Raw genomic sequence first — 18,843 nt, forward strand, 5'->3', positions numbered from 1 at the left:
TGTCACATCACATCTCCAAAACACCAACCATAAAAAATCAGGGAATCATCATAAAAAAAAAACACACACCACTCTATAAAAAAAAACAATAATATATACATTACGAAACACCCCCCAAATGACTCGGCGAATTATGAAACAGACTTTTCCACATGTAGGCTTCCGAAAGCAATAATTCTATATCCTTTTCATCCCATTTCTGGGTAGGTAAGGATTGAAGAAACATGATCATTTCCTGAAACTCCATTTTTTTAATGGCGTCTGAGAATTTCACGAGGAATGCCGCGCAGACGTAGAGGTGGAAATCTGAGAACCCGTCCGGGCCTTCTGCCTAGCATTATCCCACAAAGAAAAAACATGAGCATGCATATGTAGGAAAATGTGAGAAACGTAGAGTGAAATGTACCTGATAGGAATCCCACATCCGAATCGTATTCTTCAAAGATAATTCCCGCATAAGTAAACAATTCATCCATCGGAACGCGAATTGGATAAATTCTACGCCTTGGGATTGGAGATGGGTATATAATCGTGCTGTTCACCAAAAAACAAAAAACATTATAATTCAATTGTAATTTAATGAATTGATATTCGTATTTTACCATCAATCCGATTCGTAAGCTCTTTTAATCGCGCAATTTGACGTTGAATCCCCGGTTGAGCATGCGTATAATTATCCTAGACAACCCAAAAACGAAATTCGAAAAAACCCCCCATTGACTCAACATTAAATTAAAAAGACAAACCTGTATCCCATCCAACAATTTCGTCAAACACCAAAAACAATCCGCTTCAACTTCTGTCAACCATCCCGCTGGAATCGCGTCGACATCCGTTGTTTCCACGTCCCCTTCTAACAACCAAAAAAATTTATATAGAGCAATCAAGGAATCGGGAGGGTGAATACTTACTGACATACGATGAGAGAAACACGTGGAAAAAGGGGGTGACGAGGTCGTTTATGCCTTGGACGTAGCCGCTGGCTGGGTGACGGATGGCCCAGCAATAGAGGACGCGTTCAAGTGCCTATAAAGAGTTCAGAGTAATGTCCCCACGGTAAATGTGAACAAATATGTCTACCTCTTGTATTCTGGGATGTTGGTAGAGAGGGATATTCGCATGCGTTCGTTGGATATCAATATGAATCTACACATACGCGGGGCGTGAGTGAGGGCAGATGTCAGTGTCGCAATTGGTAATGCATACCTGATGATACAAACTCGCATCAATCCCCGCCTTGCCTCTCCCAAATGATTGGGAAACATACTCTTCATACTCTTTTCGCTTTCGAGAGAGTGTTGCGTCGCGGCGGTCTGCACTGGATGGGAGGTATCCCTATCATATGCGTGTGAACATGGAATTGTATGTGGTGTGTGAGAATGTGATGTTACCATCAAGAGTTTCCAGACGGTCGATCGGATTTCATCGGGTACACCCGACCAACTCAATTTTCGTAACTGCTCTACACGATGACAAAAGCAAAACAAATAAATACCATTTAAATAACCTTTGCATCCCCCACACCACAACTTTCTGCAAAACCACTCACCCAAATCAATGACAGGCATATCCAACAAATTCTTAAACTTATTAAACCGTATCGACATTGTATTCAATTTCGCAATATCCGCCATCATAGCCGCCTCATCATTCTTTTTCTCACACTCTGGTTTTGTTGTCGTTGATTTCCGGGAAAGAGGGGACCCAACACCTTCTGTGCTTTTTCGGATTAGATTCATGGCTGCGGCTTTTTCACTTTCGGTTGTTGTAGAGGGGTTAAGTGAGTACCTAAAAAATGCCAATCAGTATCCACATTTGAAGACCCGAAAAGATATTCTATGATTTATGTAGAAAACGTACTTTCCGCCGAGGATACCAGCACCTAAACCGATTTGTGCGTGTGAGAGACTCCCCGGCACAGGAATCGACACTGGCTTGATTCTATCCTTGTCATTTTGAAATATTCATTAACAACACCCTTCCTCACATGCTCATCCTCTCCTATTTTCTTTTACCTTCCAGGTAAATACGCAGTATGAATTCCCCACAAACTTTTCTTTTCTTGAATGCTAAAATCCAAATCCCATTAGTACCTAATTGTCTTGCTTTTTTTCATACCATTCCCAAAAATACGCATCAACACTTCCAAATTACCTCCGTTCAACCTTGTTCCGATCGTCTACAGAACCGACGCGTGGGACCATCGGGCGTATCGACGTAACAATCAATAAACAAAATATTTAAACCAAATGTCGTTCAGCGTATTCCAACAAGTGTTTTTAAAGAGATGTTCATTCAAATGAGTAATGCAAAACTAGTTTTTTGATTCCAACAATGCCCCGTTTGGGCAGCAACCCAACAAAACCCCCCGCGTCAAAAAGGTCGGAGAATGTCCAGGTATGGTTGTATCCATTGTTCCAACCGGGTCTAACCCTTACGGATGTAAACAAAAGCATGATGGGGGATGAATGAGGATATCTTGTTTACAACAGTGTGATTAACATGCAAGTGTTATCTTCTTTTTTGCTGAGATACCAAAAGTATTGCATTGTCCAGATTTCTACAAAAAAACAGTCGGTTATTGTCGTTAATTGAAAATCCATTCATTTGAACAAAGTGTATGACGCCTTATTCATCATCTTGTCCAAAACCCATCCACCAAATCATAGCTTTCAACAGCTTATCGTATGAATATCGCTGCTAGTGTACCATACCCCCTCATCAATATCTTACTTGAAAATCCAAACCATTGACCATTTCTTACATCCAACGAAAAAAAGACACATTCTACATACATGCAGATTCATGAATATATGCAAGGAGATACGCAGACCGTTCCCGCCGCTTCTCAACACTCGTCAACCCCTCCGTTACAGCCGTATCATCAAAACACGTCCAAGAGCTTTTGGTTCTATCATACACATCCGTTACATAATGCCCTGTTTATGAAAAAAACATGAGTATGTTGCCAATGACGTCCAGCTGGAAAAAAAATGAAAAGTATTACTTACCGCTCATGGGCTCGGATCCTAAATGCGATATAATGCTATACAGGGACGATTTAGGCCATGCACCGAGGACGACTATGGTCTATAACCATACCTCTGTAAAAAATATCGTCCGGATCGTTCAAGGGCATTCTCATCTACTTGGAATTAGATGTAATATTACGATTCATGAACTAAGCAACAAAACTTACTCGTATGTACGCTGTTTTTGACAGGCGAGGCATGCAGTAATGCATCACCAGTCGATCTATGGTCTTGTTGTCCCTTTACGCTTAACAGGGCATCCACATCGCTACAAAAAAAATCGTATGAGAGGCGTACAAATCCCACGTTACATGACACACTCACCCATCCCGAAAGCCCTTGTCATCACGTCCATACGCATCTAAAACCCTATAAGCAAAAAAATGACAGAGCCAAAAAACACGACTACCAAAACACCCACCAAACGAAACGCACAACGGAATTTCGACGATATCATTCCGTTTCTGTATTTTCATGTCCTCGACAACACCAAACCGCTTGACATGGACCACCATGACGGGTGGAAGGGTCCTGATTCGGTAAAAGGAGTCTGCAAGCGTTGCGTGACATGTACCGCAGTCGAGTGTCACTTGTTCGTGCTAAACAAACATAAGAACGTGTTCACCATAACATAGATGTATGATCTCCTACCTTGAAAAATTCTTTGATGAGGGTATGCAGGTGGTACTCCCGGCCTTGTTCCAAAAGATCCAAGGGTAGAGTAGCATACGTTTCGGATGAGATGGACGTTTTACCGCATGTTTTACATCTTGTCGTTCTCTACACGTTTGGTTAGTGCATGGTCGTTACGAGAGCAAAACACACCCATCCAAACACACTGACGCTGACTACAGACCTCGGCCAGCCAATAAAACGTTGAATCAACCGGACAAGCAGCAAGTCCAACCCCCATCGCCTCACGTTTCAACTCACTAAACAATTCCAACAGAAATTCTTGTGCATCCTAGCATACGTCATGAATCCCCATTTCGGTATCATACTACTTTGAAAATCCATACCTCTTGATGGTCATGCGCAAATCGAGGAGAAACAGCACCCAAGCGGCGCTTCAAAGCAGCCACACTAACGAGTTTTCTCTCATCTCTCTTACGAAATATTTCGGATAACGCGTAACATATTTGTGTGTCCGGGGTCCTACGGGCTGCGTTGTGGAGTTTGGCTGTACGACACTTTAGCAGATAAAGGGGGAATGGAAGAACAAGGCAAGCTAACCTTTGAACGGCGAGAAATAAAGCATTTGGATCGTTGCGGCCATATAACAAGTCTGTCCCGCGTTCTTTATTCCATCCACTTTAGATGGGGAGCCATCCAAGTTTGTTGCATAGTTGTTTTTTATGCCGTAAAAGTTTGAGGGAGTCCATGTTTTTCGTGTTTCTATTCAATAAAGAATGAGAACGAGTCATGTTGTCGTAAAAGGAAAAAGCTCACCATCTGGGGGAGTGAGTAGGCCGGGCGGACGGAGGGAATAGGTTTCTTGTTTCCGTTTCTATACCCCAAGACAAATTAGTGTGAGCAGTCAGTCAAGTATGTCATAACCTTACATTTATAAACGAGTCCACACGAGATGATAGGGTATTCTTTGGAACAAAACCCGATAGAATAGAGTTTTTCGGTGTTTCGGGATAAAGGTGTGACTCGGCCTTCTTATTGCTTAGAGGACTTGGCTTTTTCGGCGTTACTGGTGGAAAACTCCCATCATGTTTTGGTAATTGGCCCAGAGGAAATGCAGTGGTCTCCTTTGGCGTTTCCAGATACAGGCGTCCCTCGTTCTGATGCTTCCCTAAAGGACTTGACTTTTTCGGTGTCACCGGTGGAAGAGTCCCGTCAAGCTTTGGCAAATATCCCAGTGGATCTTTAACAACATAATTAAATACCACCCTGCACTCGATTACGGCACATTCAAAGTCTCACCAGGCGATTGACTCAACGTCTTACAAAATTTGTAAAACTCTGATTGTGGCAAACCTTCTGGGGTATGTAAACGAACCATTCCATATCGTTTTACATTCAACGTAAACGAATGTTGTCCCGTGAATGGTTTTGGAAAGGTTGGGATGGGAATATTGTACTTTTTTCGGCCAGCAGAGACGAGAAGGGAAGCTTCTTTTCCATCTAATGATAACCGGTTTAGAATATGTGAAATATATGGCGTACTATAGTTTATACCTTTGACAAACCAGACTGTCGCATCCGTCAACTTGATAGGTTTCTTTTGTGAATGGGGTTCCAACGTCAGGTGGCCGTGAAAGAAGGGTCCAAGGCGGTTCTCCTCGTTTTCTTTATGTTCCTGGACAATGTCCATTCTGAACAACCTGAAAAGTCAACCGCCCCCCTCAGACTCGTGGTTTCAATGTCGTTGAACTGAACTATTGGGTTCAAGCATCGAGAGGAAATATCGCAGATCTGGGGCAGTCGGCGAGGAATGCTGATGACACTGCGTCACGCGTTCTTGTCCGATTGCCACGGACACTGAACTAGCAAGTTCCTCAGCACGCTCTGACTTTCTCTTTTTTTCACCAGCTGGTGTGCTCTGAGACGCAAACATGCCGCGTGAGATCATCACCTTGCAGGCTGGACAATGCGGGAACCAGAGTAAGCGTCTACTCTAATATATGCCAAAATTCTAGACTTTTAATCCACTTGTTTTTGCGGTCTTGTAGTCGGGCAAGAGTTTTGGAGTTTACTCTGTCAGGAACATGGGATTAGTCCAGATGGGACGCTTGAGGATTTTGCAACGGAGGGCGGAGACCGAAAGGATGTGTTTTTCTATCAGGTATGTAGATGGCACACGATGCGCGAATTCCAAGTATTAACATGCTTCGTTAGGCCGATGATGAACATTACATTCCGCGCGCCCTCCTAGTCGATTTAGAGCCCAGGGTAACTAAAGATTACCGCATACTCATAAAACAGAAATAGCCACTAACAGGCACAAAAGGTCATCAACAACATTCTCTCCTCACCCTACGCCAACCTCTACAACCCCGAAAACATTTTCCAATCAATAGATGGGGGCGGCGCCGGAAACAATTGGGCTGCTGGGTACGGCCGAGGTGAAAAGATTTATGAGGACATTATTGAAATGATTGATCGGGAAGCAGATGGAAGTGATAGTTTGGAGGTGAACCTTTTCTGTAGCAGTGTCGAAGAAGGCTGGTACTAATGGGTTTATAAAAAGGGCTTTATGCTCCTGCACTCTATTGCTGGTGGAACAGGCTCTGGTCTTGGCTCCTATCTCCTCGAAACCCTCAACGATCGATACCCTAAAAAGTTGATCCAGACATACTCTGTATTCCCTAATAGTCAAGAAACCAGTGACGTTGTCGTACAACCCTACAATTCTATCCTCAGTTTGAAGCGACTGACTCTCAATGCTGATTCTGTGGTATGTGATGTGCATATCTCATTGGACGCAACGGTACCTCTATCTCTAACGCTGGTCTCAGGTTGTGCTTGACAATGCTGCTCTCAACAGAATTGCAGCCGATACACTGCACATTCAGAATCCTACTTTTGCCCAAACCAATCAACTCGTGAGTACTAGCGTATTTTCTGTAAACTAGGGCGACACACACACTGAAAGGACGTATAATAGGTTTCCACGGTCATGAGTGCGAGCACCACAACATTACGATACCCGGGTTACATGAATAATGATCTTGTGGGCATTGTTGCGTCCCTTATCCCAACGCCTCGCTGTCATTACCTGCAGACGAGCTACACACCCTTTACGGGTGAGCAAGTGGACAAGGTATTTTTAATCCTGTGTCGTAGGTGATCGCGGTACTGAACCAAGCAACAGGCAAAGAGTGTTCGAAAAACCACTGTGTTGGATGTGATGCGAAGATTGCTACAGCCGAAAAACAAGATGGTATCTACCAACCCTTCCAAAAAGAGCTGCTATATCTCAATTTTGAATATCATTCAAGGAGATGCGGATCCTACGGAGGTAACCACACTTGATATAGAAGATTTACGACAAGGGGCTCATGATGTATTTGTGTAGGTCCATAAATCCTTGATGAGAATCCGAGAGAGGCGCCTGGCACAATTCATCCCATGGGGACCTGCAAGTATACAGGTGGCGCTGTCACGCAAAAGTCCGTACGTTCCAACCGCGCATCGTGTGTCGGGTCTCATGTTAGCGAATCACACAAGCATTGGTTCGGTACGTCTCTCGTTCTTCAGAACCATTATAGATGGACCATGCTAACGTACCGTACAATAGTTGTTCAAGCGCATATGTGATCAGTATGATCGGTTACGTAAACGAAATGCGTTTTTGGAGCAGTACCGACGGGAAGCCATCTTTGCGGACGGGTTGGACGAATTTGATTCTTCTCGGTGGGTAGCGCTTCCATGGGATCTGTTCGGATCTGCTCTCTTATGCTTTTTTGCCTTATAGGGAGGTTGTCCAGGAATTGATTACAGAGTATGAGGCTTGCGAAAGTCCTGATTATATCAACTGGGTATGTATTGCAAGTGGGTATCTGGTTTATTTGGTAAAAGATGATTCTCATAGAATGCTCTACTTTGCTATTAGGGCGCTGATGATGAATAGTGCAAGCGACGCCTGGACTCGTTAATTGTATAAAGTTTTTGTTTGTAGAGCTTCTAACAAATAGGTTATGCCTTGAGATATAAATAAATATTACATGCAAGTGCTAACATACGTGTGCCCAACCCCCTCTTTGGCCTTCCTGGAGGTTCATTTTGAAATCAGATCCGTTGCATTGTCTACTGCTGCCCTAGCACTATCCCTATATACTACAAAGTGCCCCTGCAACTGTGCTGGACTCACACTATGCAATTTCAGATTCAATTTTTTCACAAATTCATTCGCCAGCGCTTCTTCTCCCTCAAAGAATCGCAAAAACATTTGACGTGCTTGTTCGTCACTTGCATTGTCCAACAACAGTTTGACATCCACACGACCAGGCCTTATCAGTGCTGGGTCGAGACGCTCTACGTGGTTGGTTGTCATGAAAATAACACGTTCCTCCGAGGATGTGACGCCATCCAGGGCGTTCAACAATCCACTAAACGTTACCATGGACTGGTACCTATCATACAAGAGTTTGAAAACCACCCAAGGCCTAACCCTGCGTACAAGGGAACATACCCTTGCTTATCTGTTTGCGACCGATTGATAAACGCCGCGTCTACATCCTCCAATAGAATAATACTACGAGGCGGTGCGTGATTCAACAAATGACTCAGCCGGTCATCTGTCATTCCCCGCTCACTCAGATTCATCACGCAAATGTTGTATTCTAATTCACCCGCGAGGGCTTGTATAAAGCTTGTTTTGCCACTACCTGGTGGTCCATATAGGAGGTACCCCCGTCGGTATGGTATGCCTATAAGGTAACAATGAGTAACCTGGGTGGAATAAAGGATCAAGTGAGAATATGCACCTCGATCGTGGTACCATTTGCCGCCAGAGAGGAATGCCTTCACATCCTTGTGTATCATCTCTGCAATACCTCCGTCCAAAACAACCGAGGCGATGGGTCTCCTCTTTCGAGGGTTACCAAAAGGTCTCCAATCCGGTCCGTAACTGGTATAAACGACTGTTTTGCCCTCTTCTTTTGCCAGTGCGGCTTTTTTGGCCTCTTCCAGCATTTGTGTCAGTAGCTTTCTATCCCGACTAAGTGTAGTCAACGTGATCGTCTCCCATGGAGTTCCGCTTTTAAGGTCGATCATGTTCCTCTCGCGTTGACGCTCCACCTTGAGAAAAGGGATATCAGATTATGGCCATCACCGGCATACCACCGCTGCATGAAGGTTACCTGAAACCAAGCTCCCTGATATTTGAAAAAGTGCCTCCCGGGTCCTGGCACGAGCGAGAAATGACTTGAGACGCTCCCGTTATCTCGTCTGACAAATGACGTCTCGACAGCTAGTTGGTGCGCATTCCTTCGCGCCCCGTTGGTACTCATCCACTGCAAAAACCAGGCATAGCTTTGGTCCTTGCTTGGTATTTCCAAAGTGACCAGCAGTCGCCGTCGTGCCAGTGTCACGCCATGAACAGCTCCTTGTCGAAGTACCGCCAAACTTGCAGTTACTCCTATAAGGCCAAATCTGAATTTACAGGTAAGCGAGAAAAGAGTTATAGCAAGCACCACCGTAATTATTACCCTGCCGAGAAATAGGGGTTATTCCCAAAGACATCTAGTAACCCCCCGGAGGGTATGGAGCTTGCCATGTTGCCCAGAAAGGTTGGATAGTTGCTGAACGCGCTGCGCGATCTAGTAGCCCCCGGTGTTTCCATGACAACATTTCGTTCGGGCAGTCTTGAACTATTCAACGAGGCCATATGCAGATCCCAAACTTGCACCATTCTGCAAACTTATCATGAGGTTTATTCGCTCCTCCATACACCTTTCCGCCAGGGCTGCCCGCCGGGCAAAGCCAAGCGCAGCTCTTCGGGCCACTATTCCTCCGTTTGCCTTGAACTCTCCATCACAGCGGTTGCTCGCCAGCATCAACAGACAGGCAGCTGCCCTCCACACAGCTGCACCCACTTTGGGGCTCTTGGACGCTTTCAAAAACACTGAAAATGCCACCACTACGGGAGAGGCACTAGGTCTTCCCCTCGCCGCCGTCGACGAGTCGGAAGAATCGGAAGAATCAAATAGGTGGGTAGTGTAGGACGGTCGTAGGCTTCGATGCGAATGTTAAAATCTTAGTCTCCACAGAACGCCAGAACGGTCACCACCAGAACCAATACCAGCAGAACTAATTGATCAGGCTGTGCAACAAGTTGTTGAGCAACATGTAGAGCTCAATTCGCCAGAAGGATGGAAAAGCATCGAGCTCGCGTCTCCATCATTAAAGTTCAAGGTTCGCTTGTGAACACTTTTGTTTCTTGTTGACCACGAACGAAGCTGATATGGGCCTCATTGCCAGATTGTTCGTGGGAGCATGGCTGCTTGCGGGAGACGCATCTCAAATGTCGATCTCACAAACTGCTTGACTGTTCAGGACTTGTTGGACGTCTTGCACGGCCGACACAAACAAGATGTGTTTGATCCGTACAGCAAGGTGGACACCGTGGAACAAATGTTCCAAGAGAGGTCTGCAGATCTCCCCCCAAATGTGTACTTTCTTCCCCGGGACACTCCACGTGCTCGTGTATAGCACTTCCTTTTGCAATATCCATATCATTATTTCTTCAATATAGTCAATTTATTCTCACATCTATGTGTTGATCATCACAATATTATTATGGAAGGTGCCCCCTCATCAGAGGCGGTCAGTGTCCGATATGTACATGTTGCAAGAAATCGAGCCATCCCGGAAGACTGTGCGGCAACTCGAGGCATTGTGCGCCGAGCTGAGTTGGTGCGCGATTTCCTCCACCCGGCAAGCTTTCATGGTAGATCACATCCAAAAACATCTTAATGGAGGTTTGAGATCTATTTGTCATTGGAGTCTGCCGTTTGAGCGGCTCGTCGTTGAGCCTCCCGCCATTCCCTTTTCCCCGCTAGGAACTGTTCCCGACGCTTATCTCGTTCCTCATCGGTGGTATATTGGCCTAGGCAGTCGTTCAAGGCGCGGTTTTCTTTTTGGCATGCCCAATACACTGTCAAGGTTCTATTTCGCGTACATTGCACTAATTCTGTATCCATGAATGGAAGTCAGGTTCCGTTCTCCAACGGCTTAAACTCTGTAGTATTGTTAGTTACCTTCCAGATACTGCCTGCATTTTGTTGTTGCGTTCTTCTTCAAGTCGTTAAAAACGATTTCCTGTTGCCGCCACAATTGTTAGCGGACCATACAGGTATACTTAGACCAGTGAATTGCGCACCTCCTCTTTGTTTGTGAGAACCGTTAACACAACCATGTTTCTAGGTCCAAATTGGGTTGTCCACTAGTCGATCAGCTGGCGACCAGAGGAAGTTTACCAGAGCGTTTCCATGTCAACAGGGGATATGAACGGCTTTTGATAAACTTGATCATTTTCGACTTCACTATCCAGACATGCAAGTAGGAACATGACCTTGGACATTAGCGAAAGATCTTTAGAATTCCTGACTCTAATACGATGGTTACATCTCCAGTATGATTCATTACCTACGGATATATCAGGCCGTTACATAGTCAAAGCTTTCAAGCGCTCGTATTTTCCATTCATGTGTTGAAAATGAATGCTGGATGACAGCAAACAAGCATCCTTAAATTCTCTGTAGCAAGAGGATATTGCTAAACAAATTGCTTATCGTAAAATCCTACCAGAAACGAAAGTTGCTGCACTGATAGGCAATATATGAGTGGCTTAGCTGGCTGGATGTGCTGGATCACCTACTCGTCACTCTCGTCTGATTTGGCAATCTGAGCACTCCACCCATGTCCAATGTAAATGAACAGCTCTCTGCCATCGCCAGTTCTGCCCAGCAGAAAGAGCGTCCGGCGCATTACCGCTCGCTCTTGGAGTCAATTCTGTCTCCGTCCAACCGATTTCTCGACGAGCAAACCATAAGGGCGCTTCAAGAGATCATTTCGCACGCGATTGATGAAAGTGTTGGCTTGGTGGCCTCTCGACAGCTTTTACAGGATTTTATCACTCTCTTTGGGGGGTGGGGCCAGGGGAAAGATGGTGAGGTGGTCAAGCAAGTATGGGGCTTTGCTTTAGATACGATGCAGAGCCGGGCTGTCGCGTTTGAGGAGCAGGTACGGCAAAGTTGAATTGACGCTTGTATGCACAGGATTTTATTGTATACATTCACGGTAGATATCGAGTGTCCGCGAAAAGCTCGCTGCAATTTATGAAGAAGAGGAAAACTGGTCAGAAGCGGCAAAGATGCTCCAGGGCATCCCACTGGATTCGGGCCACCGAAACGTATCCCAAGACTACAAGCTACGGATATACATTCACATTGTTCGTCTACTTCTGGAGGAAGAGGATGCGGTTTCAGCAGAGACCTATATGAATCGGGCAGCTTTATTGATTGTCAACAGTGCTGATTCAGAGATGCAAATCCACTTCAAGTCATCCCAAGCGCGGATTCTAGACTACAAGCGAAACTTTTTGCAAGCGGCGTCCAAATATCATGAGCTGTCTTATATGAGTGAAATCCACGACTCGGTTCGAATAACGCTGCTAATACAGGCAGTTACGTGTACAGTCTTGGCCGGTGCGGGACCACAGCGAAGTCGAATGCTTGCTACCTTGTACAAAGATGAGCGTGTACGTGAACGACCGGAACTCAAAGAAGGTGGAGTGTATGGGATTCTGGAGAAGATGTACCTGGGTCGGGTCCTCCGAAAATCTGAGGTCGAAGAGTTTGCGGGTACACTTGCACCACATCAGCTAGCGAAACTCGGTGACGGAACAACTGTGCTAGACCGTGCGGTTATTGAGCATAACCTTCTGTCTGCGAGTAAGCTATACAACAATATCACATTTCAAGAACTGGGAAGTCTACTGGCGATTTCCGCAGAGCAAGCGGAACAGACAGCAAGCAAGATGATTGTCGAAGGAAATTTGAGTGGAACGATAGATCAGATTGACCGGTTGATTCATTTCAAGAAAGCACACGTCTTGCCCTCTTGGGATGCCCAAGTGTCGGGCCTCTGTCATCACCTTGATGGAGTCGTCGAAAGCATACAGACCAAGTAAGTCAAAATTTGAGAAACTGTCACTATATTGTGGGTCCTGTTTTTCATTTCTATTGATCTAGGTACCCGGATTGGGTTGCAGGAAGATCATAGATGATGATTATTCCATCACAAATTATGAATTGTATATTTCAAGGATGTAAATCACAAGAATAGCAAAAAGGACCAGATCTATTTTGGTGATTCATTGGCATTCACGTCGCCTGCGCCACTCCCTCATGTGATCTATGAAAAGGTGTGAGACAATTTCCGCGACTTTCCCCTCCACCAGACAACTTGCGAAGACCATCATCGCCAATCACCATCCTTCAAGCTTGCCGGCGTAGCAACCGAAGCAGTGGACTTCTTGGACCTTTGGCAGACAGGCTCATATTGAACGTGCAGGATTGATATTGTGTCATTGCTACTGGGTACTCTTTATCTTTTTTCTTTTCTCTTTTACTGAGGGATTTCACCACAATAAAACAAGTCTGGGGTCATAGCGTCTGTTTTTTTGTCGGGATTTCTGTTATTTGGAACAAGCGGCCATCAGTGTTGCAAAAAAAAGAGAAAGTTAAAGAAAGAAGCACTCTGGGTTGGGACATAAAAAACGACAAAAAAAGGAGGGTCCACTGCAAAATAGATTCAAAAACGTTTTTTTCTTCCTTTTGGTTGCGTGTTGTGTGTGAAGCAAGTCTGGGACCTGTGTGTTGCGGGTGCCAAGGTTGTTTTGTCTTCCGTCCAGCTCGGTTGGCTTCGTCTTTGGATCATTCGTCGTTTTCGGGGTTTAAGCGCGCCATACCACACAGTTTGCCGATTTACGTCAAAGTCCAAACTGCCGACGACCCGCTTCGTAAAAGGTAGCAAAAAATGACGCACGCTAATGCAGCTGAACTGGAGGCAATCCGGTTAGAATATCGGGCTTCTTTGGCGGATCTCACGTTCAACTCTAAGCCAATCATCACCAATCTGACCATTATCGCACAAGAAAATACTCCTGCCGCCCCAGCTATCGTCCAAGCCATTGAGGACCAGATGCGAAATGTAAGTGGATTTGCGAGATGCTCATGGATTGTTGAAATAATCAGAGCAGAGAAAAGTTTTGGATCAGTTATTGGCCGTTTTTTTTACTACTCATGTCAACTTTGGGCATAGAAAGCTACTCTCCCTAATCTTTTTTCGTTTCTTTTCCAGGCACAGCCGAAGCAAAAGTTACCAGTATTGTACTTGATGGATTCCATCATTAAGAATGTCGGCGGTATTTATATCAACCTCTTTGCACGCAACATTGTCCGCATCTTTGTCTCCGCCTACGAAATGGTCGATGCGGATGACAAACAGAGATTCTTCAAAGTGCTGAGCACCTGGAAAAGTCAACCGACTGGTCCAATATTTTCTAACAATATAATGGCGGGTATAGAAAGCGCTATGAGGAAGGCCGCAGGGCAACCTAGACGGCGACCTTCACTTGGACAAATTCATGTAAATCCTAATTTTGTGGTATGTTTGGAGTGTTCAGCCTTACTTGCCGTCATCATTCTGATCAACCCTTTGTGTTTCAGGCTCGAGGGCAGTCATTCTCACCACAATCCACTACTGCATCACCCAACGTTCTGACCATGCCCACTAATCAACCAAATTCACAAGATCGGTCTGCTACTCGTAGGTACGGTGCTAACACTCCGTATGACCGACCACAAGGCGGCCGCGGCCGACCGGAATCTGGCCCACAAAGACGAGGTAACAGAGCAGAAGGCAGACTCGATACCCGCCGTCACCCCTCTCCCATCCAAGACGCTAGGTTATCTGACAAAGGATCGGTACGTGGAAGTTTGATAGGGATACACGGCCGTTCTTTCCCAACCGAAGGTTGTCTGGACATTGTGTGGTTCTGCATATATCTATTAGCGCGTAGTACTTTGACGGGTGGCATACTTGAAAGCGCCATTTGCAGTAGACTTGTAAAATGTTGTAGACCCATCTCTGTACACAGTCTGTTGACACCTCGGTTAGGGCTGATGGACGGCCTATCCCATTTCCGGGCTTCTTTTTCTTATGTCGTACTTATATTCCTCTTTTTCTTTGCGCAAATTTCTCTTTTCTTTTAGTATGCCCAGGGCCCATCAACCCTAGCATTTGGCAATGGACGATCTTCAGGGCTCTCACCAGCGATTCCCTCAGTTACGACGGCGACACCTATTTCCCAGCCTTCGATGGCATTGGATGTAGTGTCTCTGCAGCAGCAAATTCAATCTCTACTCGCTCAGAAAGAAGCGCTTGCAATTCTTAATCCGCTGGATACTTCGAATGCTGGCCACATTCAAGTACTTACCCAGGTTTGTAATATTTATGAAAGCATCCTGGATCATTCGATTAAAGTGCTGACCCAAGTATATCAATGTATTTCCTGGTCCGCTAGCTACTTGGAGCTATGCAGAACACTGCCTTAGATGCGGCTTCTATACAGCAAATCGCTCAAATGTTACAACAATACGCATTAGCATCCGTTCCCGCCGTTCCTCTACCACAACCCGTAGCACCCCCTGCGCAACTTCCTCCCATTCTTTCCACAATCCTCCCTTCTCAACCTCTACCCCTTCCGAATGCCAGCATGGGTTTTGGTATGTCGGCGGCACCCTTTTTGCAACGAAAGTACTCGACACCAGGTTCTGGATTGGTTACTCCACACGCTGTTGCCGGCAATCTTTCGGGTGGTGTGCAAGGTCTTTTAGCTAATGCCTCTGCCCTCGATGGATTGTTGGACACGCTAAAGTGGGCCTCGGGATCCTCGAAGACGGGCACCATGATCGGGAATCTACCATTTGGGTCTGGTATTGCAGTACCGTCCGCTGTGGCACAGGATGATGGGGCGGTTATTGGTGGTGGGGAGCATGGTGGAGGCCGGGTCCGAACCGTGAAGGATTTGCCGATTATTAGATTGGTAAATGAGGATATCAACAAGTGAGTTGGCAACAGTGTTTGAATTTAGCGTCTAATTTAAATTCTTACAAATTATGGCAATCAATTTCAGGACCTACCCAAATGCCGTGGAACTCCTTTACGAAGCATTGGACCTCCAATGCAGACAATGCGGTACACGATACATGCGGAATGACACGGGACGAGGAAAAATGGATGCACATCTTGATTGGCATTTTCGACAAAATCGCCGAGCAAAGGAAAAGGCAAAGAAGGCGATATCGCGTGATTGGTTTGTTAGTGAGGAGGATTGGATCAAGGAGCAGGAAGTGGATATTAAGGATCGTAAAGGTATGTGTATTGGATCTTTGTGTGGTGGATAATGGGAGAGTGATTAATGTGTATATTTGTTCTTTTTCAGCACCAACCCTGTTTTTCGAAAACGACAAAACTGTCGAAGAAGCTGTTGAAGAGGTTTCCAATATTCCTGCGGAAGGTGAAACGAATCCACGATGTACAGTATGTCAAGAACCCTTGGAAAAGTTTTATGATGAGGAGATGGATGATTGGATGTTGAGAGCTTCGGTTAGGGTTGATGGAAAGGTATGTATAGGGTTTTGTTTTGGAAGGGTACCCTTGTATACTGAATTTGTACGTTATTGTAGTTGTATCATCAAGCATGCTACCAGGATGCCCAAAAGGATGGTATCCCGTCAACGAATGGAACGCAAGTCATTTCTCCGTCTACTGGGAAGCGAAAACGTGAGGATCAAGAGGAGACTCTAGCACGGGAGGGCAAAAGTAATAGTCCACCTCAAATTATTGCCATACCTACGCCGCCGCACCTGATGGCAGCGTCCCAACCATTGATACCCATCGGAAGTGTGGCACTGGGAGAGGGATTGACTGGGCTGGTATCGGGTGTGTCAGCTGCGTCTTTGTTGTCATCGTTGGGAGCTGGAAGTATGGTTGGGAATGCGAATGTGTCAGAGGATGTTGTGAAGCGATTGAAGCTTTCCGGATGAAATTTTTAGCGGAAATTATAATGTTTTCCGATTTTTTTTTTTTTGTTTGACTTCTGACTGTGATAGCACTCGGGATTGAGTGATGTGTGTCTTGGCGTCGTTATCGAGAAGGGATTGATTGTACTGCTGATTTTTTCTGTTATGATGAACGGAATACATTTGCATCATGATCCATTTCTTGCGAGATTGTACACAGTTGCATTTATCACATTATGCGATCAGATCTTTTTGCAAGCATGAAAATAAAGATTCCAAAAAAATATACTATGATGTGTATTATACATAATGTTATAGAAACCCGTATTAACGCGATGGAATTCGTATGGTAAGCCCCCTTAAATGACTTGAATGATAACCTTTCCTGTAGCACGGCCCTGTTTCTGACGGGCAAAAGCCTATCATATGTACACGAGATCAGTATGTAGGAACGAGGCAGCGAACGATGCTGATTTGGGCACTTGCCTCGCGGACACCTTCAAGCGTGAATGGGAAGGTACTGTCTACCAAGACTTTGAGCTTTCCTTGGTCGGCTAGGTTACCAATTTCCGCCAATTGTGTTCCGTTGGGACTATATATAAATGTTCCAAATCATGATTTAGTTTAAAACTTTTATCAAACTAGAAAAACAAAAAAACAATTCAAACGAACCTCATAAACAAATAATGGTAATCAATATTTTTAGAGTTTGCCGCCCATCGCAGTTTGTAGGTTAAGACGTCCAAGACTTTTCCCATGAAAAATCCGACGGGAAAGACAGCGTTTGCTTCTTCGCTGTTTGGAAGGGCAGCAATGGAATAGAGTGTGCCGCCGGGTTTGAGGATTGCGAATTGTTGTTTTGTTTCGCCGGTTGTGTCAATGGCCCTTTTTAGTAAAGTATTAGTTTTTGTATGTAGATGAGCAAAAGAATGGACTGAATACATACATGTCATAGTCTTTCAAAACCTGGGTGTAATCCTCCTTTTTATAATCAACGACGACATCTGCGCCCAAATCCTTGACGATATCAATCTTGGCTTCACTGACAGTTGTAGCGATGGTTTCAGCGTTGAAGAGGTGTTTGGCGAGTTGAATGGCCATGACGCCGATACCGCCCGCACCGGCGGGAATGAAGATTTTGCGGGAGGGTTTTGAAGCAAAGCCGGATTTGTCGAGAACTTGGTAGGCGGTTAGACCTGTTAGGGGAACTCCAGCTGCTTGGACGTGTGTCAAGGATTTTGGTTTCAAGGCTAGTTTTTCCTATATAAAAATGTTGTTGAGATTTTATCCATATTTTACATGATGAAAAGCAATGTTTTGGAGTAAAAACAAAATGCTCACCTCTGTCGAAACAACATATTCGGCGACAGTACCCACTTCTGACTGCCCGATCCGTCCAAAGACTTCATCTCCGACTTTGAATTTCGTTACACCCGATCCGATAGATGAGACGACGCCAGAGACGTCGTATCCTGTGCGCAAGGGGAAACTTTCCTTGACAAGCATTTTCAGCTGGCCTTCTGCGCGCTTCCAATCGACTATAATGAACAAATGATGAATGTTTGTATAAAAGTTTGGAATCACATTATAATGGAAACATACTAGGGTTCAAAGACGCAGCATGGACTTTGATCAACACGCTGTCGGGAGCGTCAGCCGTGGGGATAGGCAGGTCGGAAATGACAATCTTATCGGGTCCTCCATAGGATGTAAATTGTGCTGCTTTATAGGTTGCCATGATGCTTTCCTTTCGTGCAAGAGTTTGGTATGGGATATGTCAAATAGCGAGGGTGAGAAGCGGGGACGATACCCCAGCAAAAGAAATACTTTAAAAAGACCTTGGATATGTCATCACGATTGCCATTTGTCATCATCGCTTTGGCAACACACAGCGCATTATTATTAAAAAAAAAGGGCGTGCAAAATGCCCCAACGGCTGAATTACCCTACCGTTGTCCGCCCTCGTTCAAAACAAAAAAAAAAAACAGCACGGCAAAAAAACCAGCTCAAGGTGAGTAAGTTTGGGAGTGTTACCGGACACGTACGGACAAAAAGCAGACAAAAAGCACCAAGAAGAAACTTGTCATTTGGAACACCTTTTGCAAGTTGGAACACCTCTGTGTGGAAAAGCTTTTTGGATGTTGACGCCGAAATTCGAACTCTCGCATCACATCCAGTCATGTGATCATATCGACTAAGCCATCGGCGAGAGAGGACGAGCTTGGATTGCATGTGCAATAGTTGGGCGGACACCTTTTGTTCGGAGG

At 45.2% G+C, this 18,843-nt stretch overlaps 8 protein-coding genes across 8 annotated transcripts; 4 read left to right on the forward strand and 4 right to left on the reverse strand.

The window, feature by feature from the left end:
• Nucleotides 1-100: 100 nt before the first annotated feature.
• On the reverse strand, nucleotides 101-2,204 carry SPPG_01549 (uncharacterized protein; the record flags this gene model as incomplete). The annotated part of the gene is made up of 12 exons (XM_016749864.1): nucleotides 101-331; nucleotides 407-534; nucleotides 603-678; nucleotides 747-853; nucleotides 912-1,026; nucleotides 1,081-1,146; nucleotides 1,207-1,335; nucleotides 1,392-1,462; nucleotides 1,550-1,788; nucleotides 1,861-1,941; nucleotides 2,016-2,069; nucleotides 2,155-2,204. The coding sequence occupies 12 exons, from the start codon at nucleotides 2,202-2,204 to the stop codon at nucleotides 101-103; spliced, it is 1,347 nt and encodes a 448-aa protein (XP_016612149.1).
• Nucleotides 2,205-2,787: 583 nt separating this feature from the next.
• Nucleotides 2,788-5,355, reverse strand: SPPG_01550 (uncharacterized protein; the record flags this gene model as incomplete). The annotated part of the gene is made up of 14 exons (XM_016749865.1): nucleotides 2,788-2,939; nucleotides 3,012-3,046; nucleotides 3,103-3,145; nucleotides 3,200-3,300; nucleotides 3,357-3,393; nucleotides 3,454-3,631; nucleotides 3,684-3,812; nucleotides 3,889-3,996; nucleotides 4,052-4,212; nucleotides 4,266-4,427; nucleotides 4,482-4,539; nucleotides 4,595-4,905; nucleotides 4,965-5,165; nucleotides 5,220-5,355. The coding sequence occupies 14 exons, from the start codon at nucleotides 5,353-5,355 to the stop codon at nucleotides 2,788-2,790; spliced, it is 1,812 nt and encodes a 603-aa protein (XP_016612150.1).
• Nucleotides 5,356-5,487: 132 nt separating this feature from the next.
• On the forward strand, nucleotides 5,488-7,723 carry SPPG_01551 (tubulin gamma chain). Its single transcript, XM_016749866.1, has 12 exons — nucleotides 5,488-5,645; nucleotides 5,714-5,826; nucleotides 5,880-5,933; nucleotides 5,992-6,174; nucleotides 6,232-6,438; nucleotides 6,500-6,586; nucleotides 6,649-6,804; nucleotides 6,856-7,002; nucleotides 7,060-7,221; nucleotides 7,282-7,397; nucleotides 7,459-7,522; nucleotides 7,597-7,723. Exons 1-12 carry the CDS (start codon nucleotides 5,597-5,599, stop codon nucleotides 7,612-7,614), a joined length of 1,356 nt encoding a protein of 451 aa, XP_016612151.1. The 5' UTR covers nucleotides 5,488-5,596; the 3' UTR covers nucleotides 7,615-7,723.
• Nucleotides 7,614-9,276, reverse strand: SPPG_01552 (bifunctional AAA family ATPase chaperone/translocase BCS1). Its single transcript, XM_016749867.1, has 5 exons — nucleotides 9,194-9,276; nucleotides 8,846-9,137; nucleotides 8,471-8,783; nucleotides 8,176-8,413; nucleotides 7,614-8,116 (listed from the first exon to the last, which is right to left on the reverse strand). Exons 1-5 carry the CDS (start codon nucleotides 9,259-9,261, stop codon nucleotides 7,762-7,764), a joined length of 1,266 nt encoding a protein of 421 aa, XP_016612152.1. The 5' UTR covers nucleotides 9,262-9,276; the 3' UTR covers nucleotides 7,614-7,761.
• Nucleotides 9,277-9,353: 77 nt separating this feature from the next.
• On the forward strand, nucleotides 9,354-10,255 carry SPPG_01553 (uncharacterized protein). The gene is made up of 3 exons (XM_016749868.1): nucleotides 9,354-9,694; nucleotides 9,755-9,899; nucleotides 9,966-10,255. Exons 1-3 carry the CDS (start codon nucleotides 9,411-9,413, stop codon nucleotides 10,194-10,196), a joined length of 660 nt encoding a protein of 219 aa, XP_016612153.1. The 5' UTR covers nucleotides 9,354-9,410; the 3' UTR covers nucleotides 10,197-10,255.
• Nucleotides 10,256-11,405: 1,150 nt separating this feature from the next.
• On the forward strand, nucleotides 11,406-12,770 carry SPPG_01554 (uncharacterized protein; the record flags this gene model as incomplete). The annotated part of the gene is made up of 3 exons (XM_016749869.1): nucleotides 11,406-11,729; nucleotides 11,791-12,674; nucleotides 12,740-12,770. 3 exons carry the CDS (start codon nucleotides 11,406-11,408, stop codon nucleotides 12,768-12,770), a joined length of 1,239 nt encoding a protein of 412 aa, XP_016612154.1.
• Nucleotides 12,771-13,526: 756 nt separating this feature from the next.
• SPPG_01555 (uncharacterized protein) lies at nucleotides 13,527-16,600 on the forward strand (the record flags this gene model as incomplete). Its single annotated transcript, XM_016749870.1, has 8 exons — nucleotides 13,527-13,700; nucleotides 13,851-14,156; nucleotides 14,219-14,476; nucleotides 14,765-14,992; nucleotides 15,076-15,617; nucleotides 15,688-15,926; nucleotides 15,997-16,178; nucleotides 16,241-16,600. The coding sequence occupies 8 exons, from the start codon at nucleotides 13,527-13,529 to the stop codon at nucleotides 16,598-16,600; spliced, it is 2,289 nt and encodes a 762-aa protein (XP_016612155.1).
• A 223-nt stretch (nucleotides 16,601-16,823) lies between these two features.
• On the reverse strand, nucleotides 16,824-18,458 carry SPPG_01556 (uncharacterized protein). Its single transcript, XM_016749871.1, has 6 exons — nucleotides 18,179-18,458; nucleotides 17,918-18,114; nucleotides 17,523-17,836; nucleotides 17,249-17,461; nucleotides 17,063-17,168; nucleotides 16,824-16,995 (listed from the first exon to the last, which is right to left on the reverse strand). Exons 1-6 carry the CDS (start codon nucleotides 18,312-18,314, stop codon nucleotides 16,936-16,938), a joined length of 1,026 nt encoding a protein of 341 aa, XP_016612156.1. The 5' UTR covers nucleotides 18,315-18,458; the 3' UTR covers nucleotides 16,824-16,935.
• Nucleotides 18,459-18,843: the final 385 nt, after the last annotated feature.

Source organism: Spizellomyces punctatus (assembly GCF_000182565.1).
Source record: "Spizellomyces punctatus DAOM BR117 chromosome Unknown supercont1.2, whole genome shotgun sequence".
Taxonomy (NCBI): Eukaryota; Fungi; Chytridiomycota; class Chytridiomycetes; order Spizellomycetales; family Spizellomycetaceae; genus Spizellomyces; species Spizellomyces punctatus.

Excerpts from the sequence above, each read along its gene's own strand:
- SPPG_01556 (XM_016749871.1), bottom strand. The coding sequence starts at position 18,314 with ATGGCAACCTATAAAGCAGCACAATTTACATCCTATGGAGGACCCGAT. Across the intron at positions 17,837-17,917 it reads AATATGTTGTTTCGACAGAG|GAAAAACTAGCCTTGAAACC; the intron begins GTGAGCATTTTG and ends ATTTTTATATAG. Across the intron at positions 17,462-17,522 it reads GTTTTGAAAGACTATGACAT|GGCCATTGACACAACCGGCG; the intron begins GTATGTATTCAG and ends TTTACTAAAAAG.
- SPPG_01551 (XM_016749866.1), top strand. The coding sequence starts at position 5,597 with ATGCCGCGTGAGATCATCACCTTGCAGGCTGGACAATGCGGGAACCAG. Across the intron at positions 5,934-5,991 it reads TAGTCGATTTAGAGCCCAGG|GTCATCAACAACATTCTCTC; the intron begins GTAACTAAAGAT and ends CAGGCACAAAAG. Across the intron at positions 6,587-6,648 it reads TTGCCCAAACCAATCAACTC|GTTTCCACGGTCATGAGTGC; the intron begins GTGAGTACTAGC and ends GACGTATAATAG.
- SPPG_01552 (XM_016749867.1), bottom strand. The coding sequence starts at position 9,261 with ATGGCAAGCTCCATACCCTCCGGGGGGTTACTAGATGTCTTTGGGAAT. Across the intron at positions 8,414-8,470 it reads CAAATGGTACCACGATCGAG|GCATACCATACCGACGGGGG; the intron begins GTGCATATTCTC and ends GTTACCTTATAG. Across the intron at positions 8,117-8,175 it reads TCGCAAACAGATAAGCAAGG|GTACCAGTCCATGGTAACGT; the intron begins GTATGTTCCCTT and ends CTTGTATGATAG.
- SPPG_01553 (XM_016749868.1), top strand. The coding sequence starts at position 9,411 with ATGAGGTTTATTCGCTCCTCCATACACCTTTCCGCCAGGGCTGCCCGC. Across the intron at positions 9,695-9,754 it reads GAATCGGAAGAATCAAATAG|AACGCCAGAACGGTCACCAC; the intron begins GTGGGTAGTGTA and ends TAGTCTCCACAG. Across the intron at positions 9,900-9,965 it reads CTCCATCATTAAAGTTCAAG|ATTGTTCGTGGGAGCATGGC; the intron begins GTTCGCTTGTGA and ends CCTCATTGCCAG.